This window comes from Schistocerca serialis, chromosome 8, assembly GCF_023864345.2.
Source record: "Schistocerca serialis cubense isolate TAMUIC-IGC-003099 chromosome 8, iqSchSeri2.2, whole genome shotgun sequence".
Classification (NCBI taxonomy): domain Eukaryota; kingdom Metazoa; phylum Arthropoda; class Insecta; order Orthoptera; family Acrididae; genus Schistocerca; species Schistocerca serialis.
The window spans coordinates 156,430,109-156,447,719 of record NC_064645.1 but is presented as its reverse complement, the minus strand read 5'-3'; the positions used below and the strand labels follow the sequence as shown (position 1 = coordinate 156,447,719).

The 17,611-nt window shown below is 44.6% G+C and overlaps 1 protein-coding gene across 1 annotated transcript in view; it reads left to right on the top strand.

Moving 5' to 3' along the window:
- Positions 1-17,611, top strand: part of LOC126416610 (liver carboxylesterase 1F-like) — a 168,129-nt gene that overhangs the window by 96,505 nt on the left and 54,013 nt on the right. The window contains exon 7 of the mRNA XM_050084363.1: positions 5,574-5,773. Coding sequence (XP_049940320.1) covers positions 5,574-5,773 — 200 coding nt within the window. The remainder of the gene's footprint in view (positions 1-5,573; positions 5,774-17,611) is intronic.

Genomic DNA, 17,611 nt, shown 5'->3' with positions numbered 1-17,611 from the left:
CACTGTTTTATCATTCAGCACCAGTCGAACTTGCTATTTCGGGCCGTTACGCAGCAGCCTAGTTTTATGACTGTCAGACTTAATGTAAGTGAGGTTCAGAAACGGTTCTGCAAAATGAATGCTGGGCGCCTCAAGTTTTTCACCTAATCTGTCATCTGGTGATTGTGGGACTTTCTGCCAGGGATACTCGAGTGCTTTTACCCGGTGAGTTTGTCTTTGGTTACGCTCTTTTCACAACTCAGGTCGTGGTTTCGCAGTTGCTTTATTTAACTGACAATGTAGCACTGTAGCTGATTCTTGGTTCACAAATATGTACTGAAGAAACTTGTTTTTCCCCCCACATGTCTGATGACGCTCCTGAGAGAGTGAAACACTTCACAGATTACATAAGTAAAAAGCCACAAAATTGTAGACGAGACTGCCTATTCTTTCTTGAACGTCTGAAGATGTTACTGTACCATTAGCCGAAAGATGGAGTGGTGTAATTATCATTAAAATAAAGTGGCATAAGATGTGATTTTTCTGCCGTTGAACGTGGCTTCATTCCGTAAAATCTGGATGTTACTTCCAACCAGAAAGCTGATTTGAGACACAAGAAATAGAGTGTTACCTCTAAAGGCTCAAAGTTGAAGGCGTACGTAATACAAATGGAAAAAAGAGGGATGGATCATCTACTTTCGATAACCCAGAGAGACTGTCATAGCAGCCACACTTCATTAACCCCAAAGAAAACAATAACAGAAAGAACTGTGCTGTAACAGGAATGTAAAGGGAAATTTATTACTACTGCAATACATATTACAGAAAACCAGGACTCCATCCGGGTGAATGCTTCTGAAACTACCACATCTTGGAGAACTGTAGGGTCTAACTGACGAAATACACGGAATGAAAGGAAAAATATGACTTGCCCAGTGTTATAATGTGTGTGTAATTTGTTTTACGGTTTTGTTACCCGTGGCATAATTTTATTAAATCTAATGGAGGCAGTACAGGGCGAAAAAAATCGAGCGGAAAGGGGTAAAGGTAATTTTGGGAGTACTCCAAGACAGTGCAACGGGTCCACTACCATTTGCAATTTATATTAATCATATAGAGGACAAAAATGGAAGCCCCGTGAAACTACTCGTGGACGTCACTATTGTTTATAAAGACGTTTCCACGCGAGAAGACAGTGTAAAAGTGCAGGAAAGAATGCAGGAGGTCGACGGTAGGCGCACGCACTGGCAGTAATGCGCATAAGTAGACGGAATGACCCCATACTGCTCGTTTACACTATCACAGACAAATCACTGCAGACAGTAAGAATCGTAAAATGCCTAGGAACAATAATCCTGAGCGACCTAAAGTCATATGACCAGATGAAACAAGTAGTAGGAAAAGTAGTTGCCGGTTGGTATTAACTGAGAGAATGTTAAGGAAATGTAGTTCATCCACGAAAGAAATGGCTTGCAAAGCTTTCGACCGGCACTTGACTACTGTTCATCATTGTGGGACCCTCGACAAGTAGGTTTAATAAGGGGCAAGGGAGACATCCAAAGAAGACCGGGCGGTTTCGTGACATTACCGACTAGTTCGCGCCGGCCGCTGTGTCCGAGTGGTTCTAGGCGCTTCAGTCCGGAACCGCGCTGCTACTGCAGTCGCAGGTTCGAATCGTGCCTTGAGCATGGATGTGTGTGATGTCCTTACTCTAGGTAGGTTTAAAGTAGTTCTAAGTCTAGGGGAGTGATGACCTCAGATGTTAAGTCCCATAGTGCTTGGAGCCATTTTTTTTTCGTCTAGTTCGCGCCACATTGTTACGAATGTGCTGAACAAACCCAATGACAGACGTTACAAGAGAATCGATGTGCATCAGAGATAGATTTAATGTTTAAATTTCGAGAGCAATAAATCACCACCCATCATAAGTCTCGGAAGATGATCACCATCAGAAAACTAGGAAAATTACATCTCATACGGAGCTTTACCGGCAATCGTTCTCATGCGCACCATGCATGCACTAGGAAAGGAAGGGGAGAGGGGGGAGGGAAGGAGATAAGTGATGTAAGAAGTACTATCTGCTACACACCATAAGGTGGCTTGCAGTGACAATTATTATCAGATACAATTATCGTCATATACCTCGTAACTTCGTGCTGGCCTCCTTTTGCGTTGCATAGTGCTGCGACTCGTCGTGGCATGGACTCAACAAGTCGTTGACCCTATGTTGGCTCTGAAGCAGTCTATAATTGTGAGAGTGTCGCCGGAGCAGGATTTTGGGCACGATCTGACCTCTTTGGTTCAAATGGCTCTGAGCGCTATGGGACACAACTGCTGAGGTCATTAGTCCCCTACAACTTAGAACTAGTTAAACCTAACTAACCTAAGGACATCACCTACATTCATGCCCGAGGCAGGATTCGAACCTGCGACCGTAGCGGTCTTGCGGTTCCAGACTGCAGCGCCTTTAACAGCACGGCCACTCTGACCTCTTTGATTATGTCCCATTAATGTCAGATGGGATTCATGTCAGGAGATTTCGATAGGCAATCATTCGGTTGATTTGTCCAGAATGTGCTCCAAACCAGCCGCGAACAATTGTGGCCCAGTGCCATAACATTTTTTTCGCAACATGCTGTCCTTGAATACTTGAAAACACACTACTGGCCTTTAAAATTGCTACACCACGAAGATGTGCTACATACGCGAAATTTAACCGACAGAAAGAAGATGCAGTGATATGCAAACGATTAGCTTTTCAGAGCATTCACACAAGGTTGGCGCCGGTGGCGACACCTACAACGTGCTGGCATGAGGAAAGTTTCCAAGCGATTTCTCATACACAAACAGCAGTTGACCGGCGTTGCCTGGCGAAACGTTGTTGTGAGGCCCCGTGTAAGGAGGAGAAATGCGTACCATCACGTTTCCGACTTTGATAAAGGTCGGATTGTAGCTTATCGCGATTGCGGTTTATCGTATCGCAACATTGCTGCTCGCGTTGGTCTAGATCCAATGACTGTTAGCATAATATGGAATCGGTATGTTCAGGTCCCCCCATGAACCATGGACCTAGCTGTTGGTGGGGAGGCTTGCGTGCCTCAACGATACAGATAGCCGTACCGTAGGTGCAACCACAATGGAGGGGTATCTGTTGAGAGGCCAGACAAACGTATGGTTCTTGAAGAGAGGCAGCAGCCTTTTCAGTAGTTGCAGGGGCAACAGTCTGGATGATTGACTGATCTGGCCCTGTAACACTAGCCAAAACGGCTTTGCTGTTGTGGTACTGCGAACGGCTGAAAGCAAGGGGAAACTGCAGCCGTAATTTTTCCCGAGGGCATGCAGCTTTATTGTATGATTACATGAAGAGCTGCATCAAACCAGTCTCAGGACTGAGGACCACAACAACAACATGTTCAGGAGGGTAATACGGAACGCCGTGCTGGATCCCAACGGCCTCGTATCACTAGCAGTCGAGATGACAGGCATCTTATCCGCATGGCTGTAACGGATCGTGTAGTCACGTCTCGATCCCTGAGTCAGCAGATGGTGACGTTGGAAAGACAACAATAGCCTGCACGAACAGTTCGACAACGTTTGCAGCAGCATGGACTATCAGCTCGGAGACCATGTCTGCGGTTACCCTTGACGCTGCATGACAGGCAGGAGCGCCTGCGATGGTGTACTCAACGACCAACCTGTGTGCACGAAAGGCAAAACGTCATTACTTCGGATGAATCCAGTTTCTGTTTACAGCATCCGTGTTTAGTGGCATCGCGGTGTACGCACATGGGAAGTGTGTATTCATCATCGCCAAACTGGCGTATCACCCGGCGTGATGGTATGGGGCGCCATTGGTTACACGTCTCGGTCATCTCTTGTTCGCATTGACGGGACTTTGAACAGTGGACGTTACATTTCAGATGTGTTACGACTCGAGGCTCTGCCTTTCATTCGATCCCTGAGAAACCCTAAAATTCTGCGGGATAATACATGACCGCATGTAGCAGGTCCTGTACGGGCCTTTCTGCATACAGAAAATGTTCGACTCAGCACATTCTCCAGCTCTCTCAGCAACTGAAAACGTCTGGTCAATGGTGGCCGGGCAACTGGCTCGTCACAATGCGGCCGAGCAACTGGCTCGTCACAATACGACAGTCACTACTCTTGATGAACTGTGGTGTCGTGTTGGAGCTGCATGGGCAACTGTACATGTACACGCCATCCAAGTTCTGTTTGACTCAATGCCCAGGCGTATCAAGGCCGTTATTACGGCCAGAGGTTGTTGTTCTGGGTACTGATTTCTCAGGATCTATGCACCCAGATTGCGTGAAAATGTAATCACATGTCAGTTCTTGTATAATATATTTGTCCAATGAACATCCGTTTATCATATGCATTTCTTCTTGGTGTAGCAATTTTAATGGCCGGTAGTGTATTTATCATCTTCCTGGGAGTCATACCAAATAGCAGTTATATAACGTAACTCTTCAGGCTTTCCCGGCGATCTAATGACATCTTGGGTTGTCGGGTGTTCTGCCGGATATCAGCGTCGTACTTGCACGATATTTCGGTCACGTAGCTCGTAACCTTCATCAGGTGCGACCTGAGACTGCTCCTCGAGTGGACCTGGTCCAGTATTTATGCCTATGGCCTTCCCGCTCCACCAACGGCTGCAGGCGCTTCCTCTGTGGTCCGCGCCCATTCCCTGCGACCTGCTGGAGCGTTGCTGCTCCGTTTTCCGTCCGCTGCGGTTCTAGGTGTTCCCTCTGTGGTCCGTGACCACCAACCCCGCTCCTGGTGGTTTCGTCTACGGTCTGGGGTACCAAGCGCTCCCCCTGCGGTCCGCGCCCGCTCTTCACGACCTGTTGGAGCGTTGCCGCTCCGTTTTTCGTCCACTGCGGCTCTGGATGTTCCCTCTGAGGTCCGCGCCCACCAGTCCCACTTCTGGGTGTTCCATCTTCGGTCTGGTGCTCCTGGCAGTCCGTCAGGGGCTCGTTTTCCATCTCCATGTCTCTGGTTCTTCTGTTTGTGCAGTGTTGCAGCTGGCCCCGTTGCTCCTTTAATGGGCGCAGTTATATAACGGTTCTAAAAGATCCAAGCAATAAAGGTGCGTTCTGTCAACATGGCGGCTACTCGGTGCGACAGCATTACAAGATTTCTCATGCTACAAGAGAGCCTTTCTCATCATTGAGAGGTTTTAAATTGAAGTTTCGATTGTGTACGTTACTGGACGAGTCGGGCAACATATTGTTTCCTCCCATATTCATAACAAGGAGAGAATTAGAGTAATTAGATTTCATTCGGTGCTCTACCGAGTCATTCTTTACGCATTATTCGTGAGTGAAACAGAAAAAGAGGGGAGGGTGAGGGATCCGGAGATAGTGGCATGAGAAGTACCTGCACCACATATCGCGACAGGCGAGGTAGTGATGTAAGTGTCGCCGTATGGTAGCCACCCAGAAGAAACCGACACTGTACACTGTTTGAGATATCCTACGAAACACTGTATTTAGTTTGAGAATACTGGATATACTTTCAACTACGGAAGACGTAGCCCGAATCCGAGATGAACTAAACTCTGACGTCTCTTCCAGGACTGTTCCAACAGGTGATAACGGTGAGCGGCACGGCGCATGCGCCGTGGTCGCTGGTGGCGGGGCACAGGGCGTCGGCGGCGGCGCGGCGCGTCGCGGCGTTCGCCGGCTGCAACTCCTCCTACGCCGCCCCCGCTGTCGTCGCCTGTCTGCGCAACAGGACGCTCAACAACATCACCATAGCCTACCGCCAGCTCTGCGTACGTACACGCTGTCAAATATGGTGTGTGCGTGAATATGTACTTATTGTGTTTGTGTGAGTGTGTGTGTGTGTGTGTGTGTGTGTGTGTGTAAGCACTCAAAGTAATTAAAACGTGAAAGGCCCAGAAGTTAGTAGTTTTTACAATGTTCTCCATTAACCCTTCTTATCTGAATTTCGGCCGCCGGTATCTATGTGAAGGAGATCGTCAATCTGTTGGAGTGATGAATTCATTGCTACTGTCGACGCCAGAAGTGCGTTCCATTTGTTGCCGGCCTTCGCGTGTTTCTTCTTTTGTTTTGAATTTCCAAGCTCTGGTTAATGTTCAGCCGAGAGGTTCTTCATTGGTACACTCTGTCCTTTTTTACTTGTATTAACCAACACCTTACATTTGTACTTTCTTTACAAATATCTTTACAGTGGAGAGAGTGCAGTCTTTCGCACATCTCACAAAGCGCGTTACCTTGGCTTGCAGCTTCATTCTTCCATACATTAAAACGTGAGTTTATGTATATACACCGAAGCGGCGAATGAAAGTTTGTGTCAAGGCCGGGAATCGAACCCAGGTCTCCTGCTTACTAAGAAGGTACGTTAGCCACTACTCCACATTAGTGCAGTGGTTCAATCAACAGCACGGGTTACCATGGCACTACTCCCTCCTCGACCCAAATTCTCAGTCTACTTTAAATTCCCCCTCACAAAATTGCCGAGGCGCTCCATGTTCTGAAATACACTATTGGCCATTAAAATTGCTACACCACGAAGATGACGTGCTACAGACGCGAAATTTACGCAACAGGAAGAAATTGCTGTGATATGCAAATGATATAAACCGAACATCAACAAAAGCAAAACGTGGATAATGGAATGTAGTCGACTTAAGTCGAATGATGCTAAGGGAATTAAATTAGGAAATGAGACACTTAAAGTAGTAACGGAGTTTTGCTATTTGGGGAGCAAAATAACTGATAATGGCCGAAGTAAAGTGGATATAAAATGTAGACTGGCAATGGCAAGGAAAGCGTTTCTGAAGAAGAGAAATTTGTTAACATCGAGTATATATTGAAGTGTCAGGAAGTCGGTTCTGAAAGTATTTGTATGGAGCGTGGCGATGTATGGAAGTGAAACATGGACGATAACTAATTTGGACAAAAAGAGAATAGAAGCTTACGAAATGTGGTGCTACAGAAGAATGGTGAAGATTAGATGGACAGATCACATAACTAATGAGGAGGTACTGAATAGGACTGGGGAGAAGAGGAGTTTGTGGCACAACCAAACTAGAAGAAGGGATCGGTTGGTAGGACATGTTCTGAGGCATCAAGGAATCACCAATTTATTATTGCAGAGCAGCGTGGAGGGTAAAAATCGTAGAGGGAAACCAAGTGATGAATATACTAAGCAGATTCAGAAGGATGTAGGCTGCAGTACGTACTGGGAGATGAAGAAGCTTGCACAGGATAGAGTAGCGTGGAGAGCTGCATCAAACCAGTCTCAGGACTGAAGACCACAACAATAACATGCAAATGATTAGCTTTTCAGTGCATTCACACAAAGTTGGAACCGATGGCGACACCTGCAACGTGCTGACATGAGGAAAGTTTCCAACCGATTTCTCATACACAAACAGCAGTTGACCGGCGTTGCTTGGGGAAACGTTGTTGTGATGCCTCGTGTAAGGAGGAGAAATGCGTACCATCACGTTTCCGACTTTGATAAAGGTCGGATTGTAGCCTGTCACGATTGCGGTTTACCGTATCGCGACATTGCTGTTCGCGTTGGTCGTGATTCAATGACTGTTAGCAGAATATGGAATCGGTGGCTTCAGGAGGGTAATACGGAACGCCGTTCTAAATCCCAACGGCCTCGTATCACTAGCAGTCGAGATGACAGGCATCTTATCCGCATGGCTGTAACGGATTGTGTTGCCATGTTTCGATTCCTGGGTCAACAGATGAGGACGTTTGCAAGACAACAACCATCTGAACGAACAGTTCGACGACGTTTGCAGCAGCATGGACTATCAGCTCGGAATCCATAGATCCGGTTACCCTTGACGCTGCATCACAGACAGGAGAGCCTGCGATGGTGTACTCAACGACGAACCTGGGTGCACGAATGGCAAAACGTTATTATTTCGGATGAATCCAGGTTCTGTTTACAGCATCACGATAGTCGCATCCGTGTTTGGCGACATCGCGGTGAACGCACATCGGAAGCGTGTATTCATTGCCATACTGGCGTACCAGCCGGCGTGATGGTATGGGGTGCCATTTGTTACACGTCTCGGTCACCTCTTGTTCGCATTGAGGGCATTTTGAACAGTGGACGTTACATTTCAGACGTGTCACGACCCATGGCTCTACCCTTCATTCGATCCCCGCGAAACCCTACATTTCAGCAGGATTATGCACGACCGCATGTTGCAGGTCCTGCACGTGCCTTTTTGGATACTGAATATGTTCGACTGCTGCCCTGGCCAGCACATTCTCGAGATCTCTCACCAATTGAAAACGTCTGGTCAATGGTGGCCGAGCAACTGGCTCGTCACAATACGCCAGTCATTACTCTTGATGAACTGTGGTATCGTGCTGACGCTGCATGGGTAACTTTACCTGTACACGCCATCCAAGCTCTGTTTGACTCAATGCCCAAGCGTATCAAGGTCGTTATTACGCCCAGAGTTGGTTGTTCTGGGTACTGGTTTCTCAGTATCTACGCACCCAAACTGCGTGAAAATGTAATGAAATGTCAGTTCTAGTATAATATATTTGTCCAATGAATACCCACATATCATCTGGATTTCTTCTTGATGTAGCATTTCTAATGGCCAGTACTATAGCACCTCAGCATCGAACGTAAATGGGGGATCCAGCCTGCAAACCCAGGTGCAGGTACTCGTACAAATGAAATGACACGATTTCAGAGACTTTACTGGTCTCATACTGTGCAAAGAGGAATTTAAAGTAGACTGGGGATGCAGTGACGATTGTATCGAGGAGGGAGGTACTTCAGGGTAATCCGTGCAGTTGTGCGAACCGCTGTGTCGAGCTGTCTTAGTGGCCGACACTCCTGCATAGTAAGCATGAAACCATGGTTCGATTCGAGGACTTGGTACAAATTTTCACTCACCGCTTCAGTCTACATAGATACAAATCATATCGATATGAGACCAAAAAGGCTCTGAACTTTTGTCGCTTCATTTCTATAAGTACCTGCACCTGGGTTTCAAATTGGATCCCCCTTTACGTTCGATGCTGAGGTGCTATTCCAGAACATGGAAAGCCTTGGAAATTCTGTTCCTGTGTAAAGGGGAATTTAAAGTGCACCTCGGCAGGAGTAAGAATTTGGATCGGGGAGGGAGGCGTGCCTTGTTAATCTGTGCTGTTTTCTGAACCGCTGTTCAAAGGTGACTTAGTGGCTAACGCTCTGCCTGAAAGGGGGGGGGGGGGACATGGGTTCGATTCCCCGCCTAGGTGCAAATTTTCACTCACCGCTTCAAGCTATATACATACAATCATACCTCTATGAGACCAGTGAAGTCTGTGAAATCGTGTCGTTTCATTTACTTTAAATTAGGCTTAGTACATTTTTTGGAATTTAGTTCTCGGTTCAAATGTTCAAATGTGTGTGAATTCCTAAGGGACCAAACTGCTGAGGTCATCGGTCGCTGCCGGCCGCTGTGACCGAGCGGTTCTAGGCGCTTCAGCCCGGAACCACGCGGCTTCTACGGTCGCGGGGTCGAATCCTGCCTCGGGCATTGATGTGTGTGATGTCTTTAGGTTAGTCAGATTTACTTAGTTCTAAGTCAAGGGGACTGATGACCTCAGATGTTAAATCACATAGAGCTTAGAGCCATTTGAACCATCGTCGGTCCCTAGACTTACAAACTGCTTAAACTAACTTATGCTAAGAACAACTCACACACTCATACCCGAAGGAGGAATCGAATCTCCGGTGGTAGGGTCCGCGCAGTCCGTGACATGCCGCCTCAAACCGCGTGGCCACTCTGCGTGGCCTAGTTCTTCTTATTCCTTTCCAATTTTTCGCAGCTCTTTTGTGTGGACCACCAAATAAACAAATTTATATCATTTACAGTTTAAATGATGTTTATTTTTAGGATACACCAAAAATATGGGCGAGACTGCCAGAGACAGGAAAAGAAGTGGAAGTGGCAATCATTAAAACACAGGTGGTTTTCGTTTCGGAGAGGTCTTTTCACGAAATGTCCATCATCAACCTTCTGCTTCGAATGAGAAAGTATTTTGTTGGTGCCGACATACATAGGGAGAGAAACCTCTGCTCTCACGGAAACATTTAGAGTTAATTTTTCCCCCGCGCTTTTCGAGAGTGCAACGGAAGTGAAATAGTTTGAAGGTGGTTCGATGAACCCTCTGCCAGGAACATAATTGTGAATTGTAATTTAGTGCTGACAATGTAGATCAGTTTTTAATGCCGATATTTATTCCAGTTAAACGACTATACACGTTGGTGTGTGGAATGTATGAGAATGGCGATATAGCGTCAGACTTTCGCAAAAAACATCATCCACCCAATTCTGACGATTGCAAGAGCCGAAAAGTGCGAGAATTATTGTACATTCAGTGTAGTAGCAAATGCATCCAAGCTGTTGACAAGAATAGTATACAAAAGAATGGAAAAGAGAATTGAGGACGTGTTGGATGTCGCTCAGTTTAGCTTACGGAAAGGTAAAAGCAGCAGAGACGCAATTCTGACATTGCAGTTGATAATGGAACAAGGACCAAAGAAAAGTCAAGAAACATTTATAGAATTTCTTGACCTGGAAAAAGCATTATACAGTGTAAAACGGTGCAAAATGTTAGAAATTTTGAGAAAAATAGGGGAAAGATATAGGGGAAGAGAGTAATATACAATATGTACAAGAGCCAAGAGGGAATAATACGAGTGAAAGACCAAGAACGAAGTGCTTGCTCGAATTATAAAGGGTGTAAGACAAGGATGTAGTCTTTCGCTCTTACTGTTCAGTCTATACCCCGAAGAACCAATTAAGGAAATAAAATAAGAGTTCATGGATGCAATTAAAATTCAAGGTGAAATGATATCAATGATAAAATTCGCTAATGACATTGCTATACTTAGTGAATGTAGAAAGACAGATGGAATATGCTGAATGGAATGAACCATCTAATGAGTACAGAATATGGATTGAGAGTAAATGGAAGAAAGACGAAAGTAGTGAGAGCAGAAATGAGAACAGTGAGAAACTGAACATAAGGGCTGGTGAGCACGAAGTAGATGAAGTTAAGGAATTATGCTACCTAGGCAGTAAAATACATGACGGACGGAGCAAGGAGGACATAAAAAGCAGACTAGCACTGACATAAAGGGCATTACTAGCCAAGATAAGTGTACCACTATCAAACATAGACATTACTTTGAGGAAGAAATTTCTGAAAATATACATTTGGAGCACAGCATGCATATGGTAGTGAAACGTGGACTGTGGCAAAACCGGGAAAGAAGAAAGTCGAGGCATTGGATATGTGGTGCTACAGAAGAATGTTGAAAATTAGGTAGACTGATAAGGTAAGGTATGAGAAGGTTCTTCGAAAAATCGGTGAGGAAAGGAATATATGAAAAACAATAACAAGAAGAAGAAGAAGGCGCAGGATGACAGGACATGTGTTAAGAGATCAAGAAATAACTTCCTTGATGCTAGAGGGAGCTGTAGAGAGTAAAAATAAGTAGAGGAAGACAGAAATTTGAATACATCCACCAAGTAATTGAGGACGTAGACTGCAAGCGCTATTCCGAGATGAAGAAGTAGGCACAGGAGATGAATTCGTGGTGGGCCACGTCAAGCAAGTCAGAAGACTGTTAGAAAAAAGCACTTACTTCTAAATGGCATCATTCTGTGTAGTTTTTAATTTTGCTGGAATTTTTCTCTTTAATGTTGTAACGTCTGCTTTGTTCCTAGTGATACGTGACTGTTACTACGTACATATTATGTTGTGTCTGTGTGTGTTTACACATCTGATTATATGGGAAAATTCTAACTTTTCGTGACATCGCTAAGTGTTTCAAAGCTGACATTTTGGTGCAAGGAAGTAGCGGAACATCTCAACGAATGATTGCGATGTACCAGCAGCACTACATCGCTAATGATTGGTGACAACATTATCGGATGCTCTGAAGCTCTGTTTACAGTTCTTCTACATTGTCATTACGTCGAGTATTTGGATTTAGATAAGGTGTAGATATATCTGTATGCTGAGTTGTGTGCCGTATCTGCTGATAATTCCTGTGAGTCACTGAACTGCCTTACAAGTAGCCAGACATTCGTTAGTTGCGATACTGTTAGAGATCTGTACAGTCAACGCATTACCATCACGAAAAAATTAGTAACATTTCAACCTCTGTCACCTTTGAATGGTCATTATGATATATTACAACAAACTTCCGTTAAAGACCTTATCTTTTACCAGTGCAGTAAGCGATCGGTAGGATAACGGACGGCTATCACGGCTATGAGATACTGTAGTTACACATCAAGACTTTCGGAATCTAAACTGTGGTGTAGCATCGTCACTGAAGTACTGTAACTTTGGGCGCGACTGAACACAGCCGCAAGTCAAATACGATGGAAGGAATATCCCTCCAGTTACGGTTGGAAATCGGGCCGACCGCTACGGTCGCAGGTTCGAATCCTGCCTCGGGCTTGGATGTGTGTGATGTCCTTAGGTTAGTTAGGTTTACGTAGTTCTAAGTTCTAAGGGGACTGATGACCTCGGCTCTTAAGTCCCATAGCGCTCAGAGCCATTTCAACAATTATGGAAATCGGGCACAGTGATTCTATTGCCAATTTCATTTCTAGCAGGACACATACAAACTTCTTAGTGGTACTGCAAATGTTTTGAAACATTCTGAAGGAATAAATATGGCTATTGATTATGAAACGATTGTTAGCTATGAAGCAAGGCAGTGCACGCATCTCACATACAGTAACGGAATTGGGGAATATGGTTGCCTCATCACCGCAAAAAATACCAGTACACTATGGTGACAAAAGACATGGAACGTCTCCTAATGTCGTGTCAGATCTCCTTTTGTCCGCAGTAGTGCAGCAGCTCGACATGGAATGGACTCAAGAAGTCAATGAAAGTCCTATCCAGTATTATTGAACTATGCTGCCTCTATAGTCGTTCATAATTGCGGAAGTGTTGCCACTGCAGGACGTTGTACACGAACTGACCTCTCGCTTATATCTCGTAAATATTCGATGGAATTCATGTTGCCCGACCTGGATGGCAAATCATTCAGTCAAAGTGTCCAGAATGTTTTTGGAAGCAATCGCGGACAATTGCGGCCCGGTGACATGAGATCATAGATTGGGGACATGCAGTCCATGCCGCGCGGGATTAGCCGAGCGGTCTAGGGCGCTGCAGTCATGGACTGTGCGGCTGGTCACGGCGGGGTTCCAGTCATGCCTCGGGCATGAGTGTGTGTGTTTGTCCTTAGGATAATTTAGGTTAAGTAGTGTGTAAGCTTAGGGACTGATGACCTTAGCAGTTAAACCCCATAAGATTTCACGCACATTTGAACATTTTTTTCGTACAAACAAAGTTTGTCAATTTAACCTCGCTTCGAAGCAGACGCTATTCGTGTTCGTGAGTATCCTGCAGTCCATGAATGGCTGCAAATGGTCTCCAAGTAACCGAACATATACATTTCCGTTCAATTATCGCTTCAATTGGGCCAGAGGGCCCAGTCCATTTCGTGTAAAAACAGCCAACTTCGTTATGGAGCCACCACCAGCACCAGCTTGCACAGTGCCTTTGTTGACCACTTGGGTCTATGGTTCAAATGGTTCAATTGGCTCTGAGCACTATGGGACTTAACTTCTGAGGTCATCAGTCCCCTAGAACATAGAACTTCTTAAAGTTAACTAACCTAATGACATCACACACATCCATGCCCGAGGCAGGATTCGAACCTACGACCGTAGCGGTCGCGCGGTTCCAGACTGTAGCACCTAGAACCGCTCGTCCACCCCGGCCGGCTGGGTCTATGGATTCGTGCGGTCTGCACCACTCTCGAACACTACCATCACCTCTTACCAACTGAAATCTGGACTCATCTGACCAGGCTAGGGTTTTCCAGTCATCTATGGTTCAACCTATGTGGTCACAAGCCCGGGTAAGGCGCCGTAGGCGATGTTGTGCTGTTAGCAAAGGCACTCACGTCGGTCGTCTACTGGCATAGCCCATAAACGCCAGATTTCGCCGCACACTCGCAACGGAAACGTTCGTCGTCCGTCCCACATTGATTTCTGGTTTAATTTCACGCAGGATACCATGGCTGTTAGCACTGGAAACTCTACGCAAACCCCGTTTCTCTCGATCGTTAAGCAAACGCCGTCGGCCTCTTTGTTGGCCACGCTGAGAGGTAATGCCTGAAATCTGGTATTTTCGGCACACTCCTGACACTGTGGACATCAGGGTATTGAAATCCCTAACGATTTCCGAAATGGGATGTCCCATGCGTCTAGCCCCAACTACCACTCTGTGTTCAAATTCTGTTTATTCCCGTCGTGATGCCATAATCATGTCGAACGCCTTTTCACAAGAAGCACCTGACTACAAATGACAGATTCACCGATGCGCTGCCAGTTTTACCTCGTGTAGGCGATACTACAGCCCACTGTATTGTGCACATCGCTATCCCATATGCTTGTAATGAGTTCAAAAATGATATTTAATCTTCGCAGTTAATATGCAGATCAAGTTACAGTAAGAAATAAACATTAAACGATTAATATAAGAAAACTTTCACGTTTGTTATAATATCATGAATAGAAATGTAAATCTTGGGTATGATTTGACTGGCCGTAGACGTGACAGTAAAGTAAGGAAGGAATTAAATGCCTCATGTCACCACTCGACTGCGTTAGTTACGGACAAAACCACGTACGGTAGATGCAGGGGCAGGGCGACATGATGATTTCTCCTCGTCGTTTGTGTGGCAGTTTGAGGCCATCGGTAGCTTTAATTTTCCCTTTTCTACAGCTGTGCACCAACGTCCTGACCAGCTTAACTCGTTCGTTCTTTCCACACTAGCTGAATTAATCCCTCAGGTACAGTGTGCTTGCTGACCAAAGTGGTGTCTTGGTCTCGTGTTATTGCCCATCTCTAAGAGACGGTGTTAAGCACGTGGAGAGGTTTAAAGATTCATGTATCAGATCGCAAGGATTCATAACTTCAAAACGGAGCGACACTGAATATCCCAAAACGCCAAATAAACGTCGGAGTCAAACTTCTCAAGTGTGAATCAACAACAATTTGGCATGCCTAGGAAGACAAAACTCACTTGATTAACTTCTCATGCTTGGGATTCACAGTCATACAATATTTCTTGAGACATCATAGTCGCCGTTGACATTATGAAATATTTATTATTACGATTGCAGTTTCGGCCTTAGGGCCATTTTCAAGTAATACTGCAAAAGCGTTCTGCCAGAAAATAAGACTATTTGACATTATGTAATATTTATTATTACGATTGCAATTTCGGCCTTAGGGCCATTTTCAAGTAACACTGCAAAAGAGTTCTGCCAGAAAATAAGACTATATAACATGAGTACACGGACAATACAGCACATATTTAACAACAAATTCACGATGAAATAAGTGTCGTACTCATCGAATCTTGTCAGATTCTCGCAGTCAAAAGGCTGCATGTTGTCTTTATTATGGCAGCATGTAACTTTAAGCAATGTTGCAAAGAGCCGTAAGGTCCATTGCAATCGTTATAACAATTTATTCATACAGTCAACGCTGACTATCGTGTCTTTTAAGACTAAGTTCACTGTTTCATCTCATTCCTCCAGCTACTCACCATTCTCCACTGCCCGCTCACTATCTCTTTACTAATCGACTGGATTACTGTTTGCACACTGACTAACCGATTGACTATGAGCGGCCCGCCTCTATCACTTCACTGACTGATTATCCATTGACTGCTCCCATTTGGTAGTTTCGTTCATGGTCTCCCAAAGTCTGTCCTTCGGGGCGCTGAATTTTCCGTCCTTTTCTGTTTGCCATTGGTGGGTCTGCAATCCCCCCAACTGGCTGATCGATGTTGTGTAAATACACCACACAATGAAACTTCGGCTAGTACCTCGTCTCCTACCTTACAAACTTTACAGAAGCTCTCCTGCGAACCTTGCAGAACTAGGACTCCTGAAAGAAAGTTGGCAGAGCGCTTGCGCGCGATAGGCAAAGGTCCCGAGTTCGAGTCTCGGTCCGGCACACAGTTTTAATCTGCCAGGAAGTTTCATATCACCGCACACTCCGCTGCAGAGTGAAAATCTCATTCTGGACACCTCACAATTTTCGCACAGCATGAAAATTTCTAATCTTGCGGAGGCCAGCCTGTGACCCAGGAGCTTCCATGTCTTTCTCAGGTTATTCCTTATTATGGCAGTTTCCAGCTAATAGCTAACTGGTAGAAACTGCATAACATTTTTGTCTACATTTCTGAGTTGTCAAGAAAGCAGCCACTTGTTTGTAACGGAAGTGCCTGTGCATTGCTCAAGTATCCCCACACGCTTTTGACTGCTGTCGACCAGGCTTTACTCGTGACTACCTATCTAAGCAGGTCAAACACTTCAATAGAGCAATCAGTGTCTGGCTCCGCGGAACGTCCCACTTACCGACTGCAGTTTAATCATTCCTCGAAAGTCCTCAGCTTAGGGAGGAAAATTCTTACATGCTGAATACTTCGTTAAACATATGTAACGACTGCTTCTCAACCATGTGAGCCTGAATTTTCAGCGATGTAATACACCAGCTGAAGATGCATGTCTAAGGAAATAATATAGTTGTTTCTTAGAGCATATAGGTTTATCGTTTCATGAAGATGTGAATTTTCAATGGAACAAATCACTTGTCATCTCCAATCCTTACATTAATGGACAATTGTACAACAGCGACGCAACCTAGACTTCTTTATGGCAAGCAATTAAGCAGATTAGTACAAAAGAAGGTACCCATTCTTAATGAAGCAGAGCAGGAGACAATGGAGAACGTTATAAACTGGAAAGCAACATGAACATTTCAAACTAATCGGGAATATTATGCACAAACATTTATATGAGTTGCTTCGAAGTGGCTTCTCAACTCACTCGCTAAATTTGCAGATTATTTTGATTTACATTTTTTATATTGGCGTTTATACTATGGATCTTTTTCAGGAAAATGGAAACATTGTAATCCTTTATAACATGCATGAGGTTTGTAGCTCACACTTCACGGTAGTGAATAGTAAGGAAGATGTAGAAGGATCTTACGTTGAATGGCTAGCCTTGATTCACAATATTTACATTAAGGCGTGACAACGATCCAAAAGAGACACATGAAAACTTGAAAACTGATATAGCAAGCGAACAACTAAAATAATTTAAAATGTTTGGAAAGTAAGAATTTAGGAGATGCTTGAAGCAGCGGAAGCACCAAAGCCGATTAAACAAGATGTTCTTCCTAATAAGAGCTCTAAAAATTTCTGTACAATGAGAATATTTAGAAAGATGTATCTGAAAGAGTACATCGTCAGCTTAACTTGTTTGGAATTAAAAAGTGGGCTTCGAAGAAATGGATAAAACGAAAGTGGTAGCACTTGCAGAGTAAAGCTAATGTAAGCTGTCAAAATAAGTACACATGTAATGCAAGAAAAAAATGGTTGGTTTCGGCAAGCACTTACCTCAAAAATTTAAATAGAAGATTATATGCATACGAAGTCATAGATGAAGATATTATTATAGGTAGATAAAGGTTTTTGAACTAAATAACACAAGAGTATG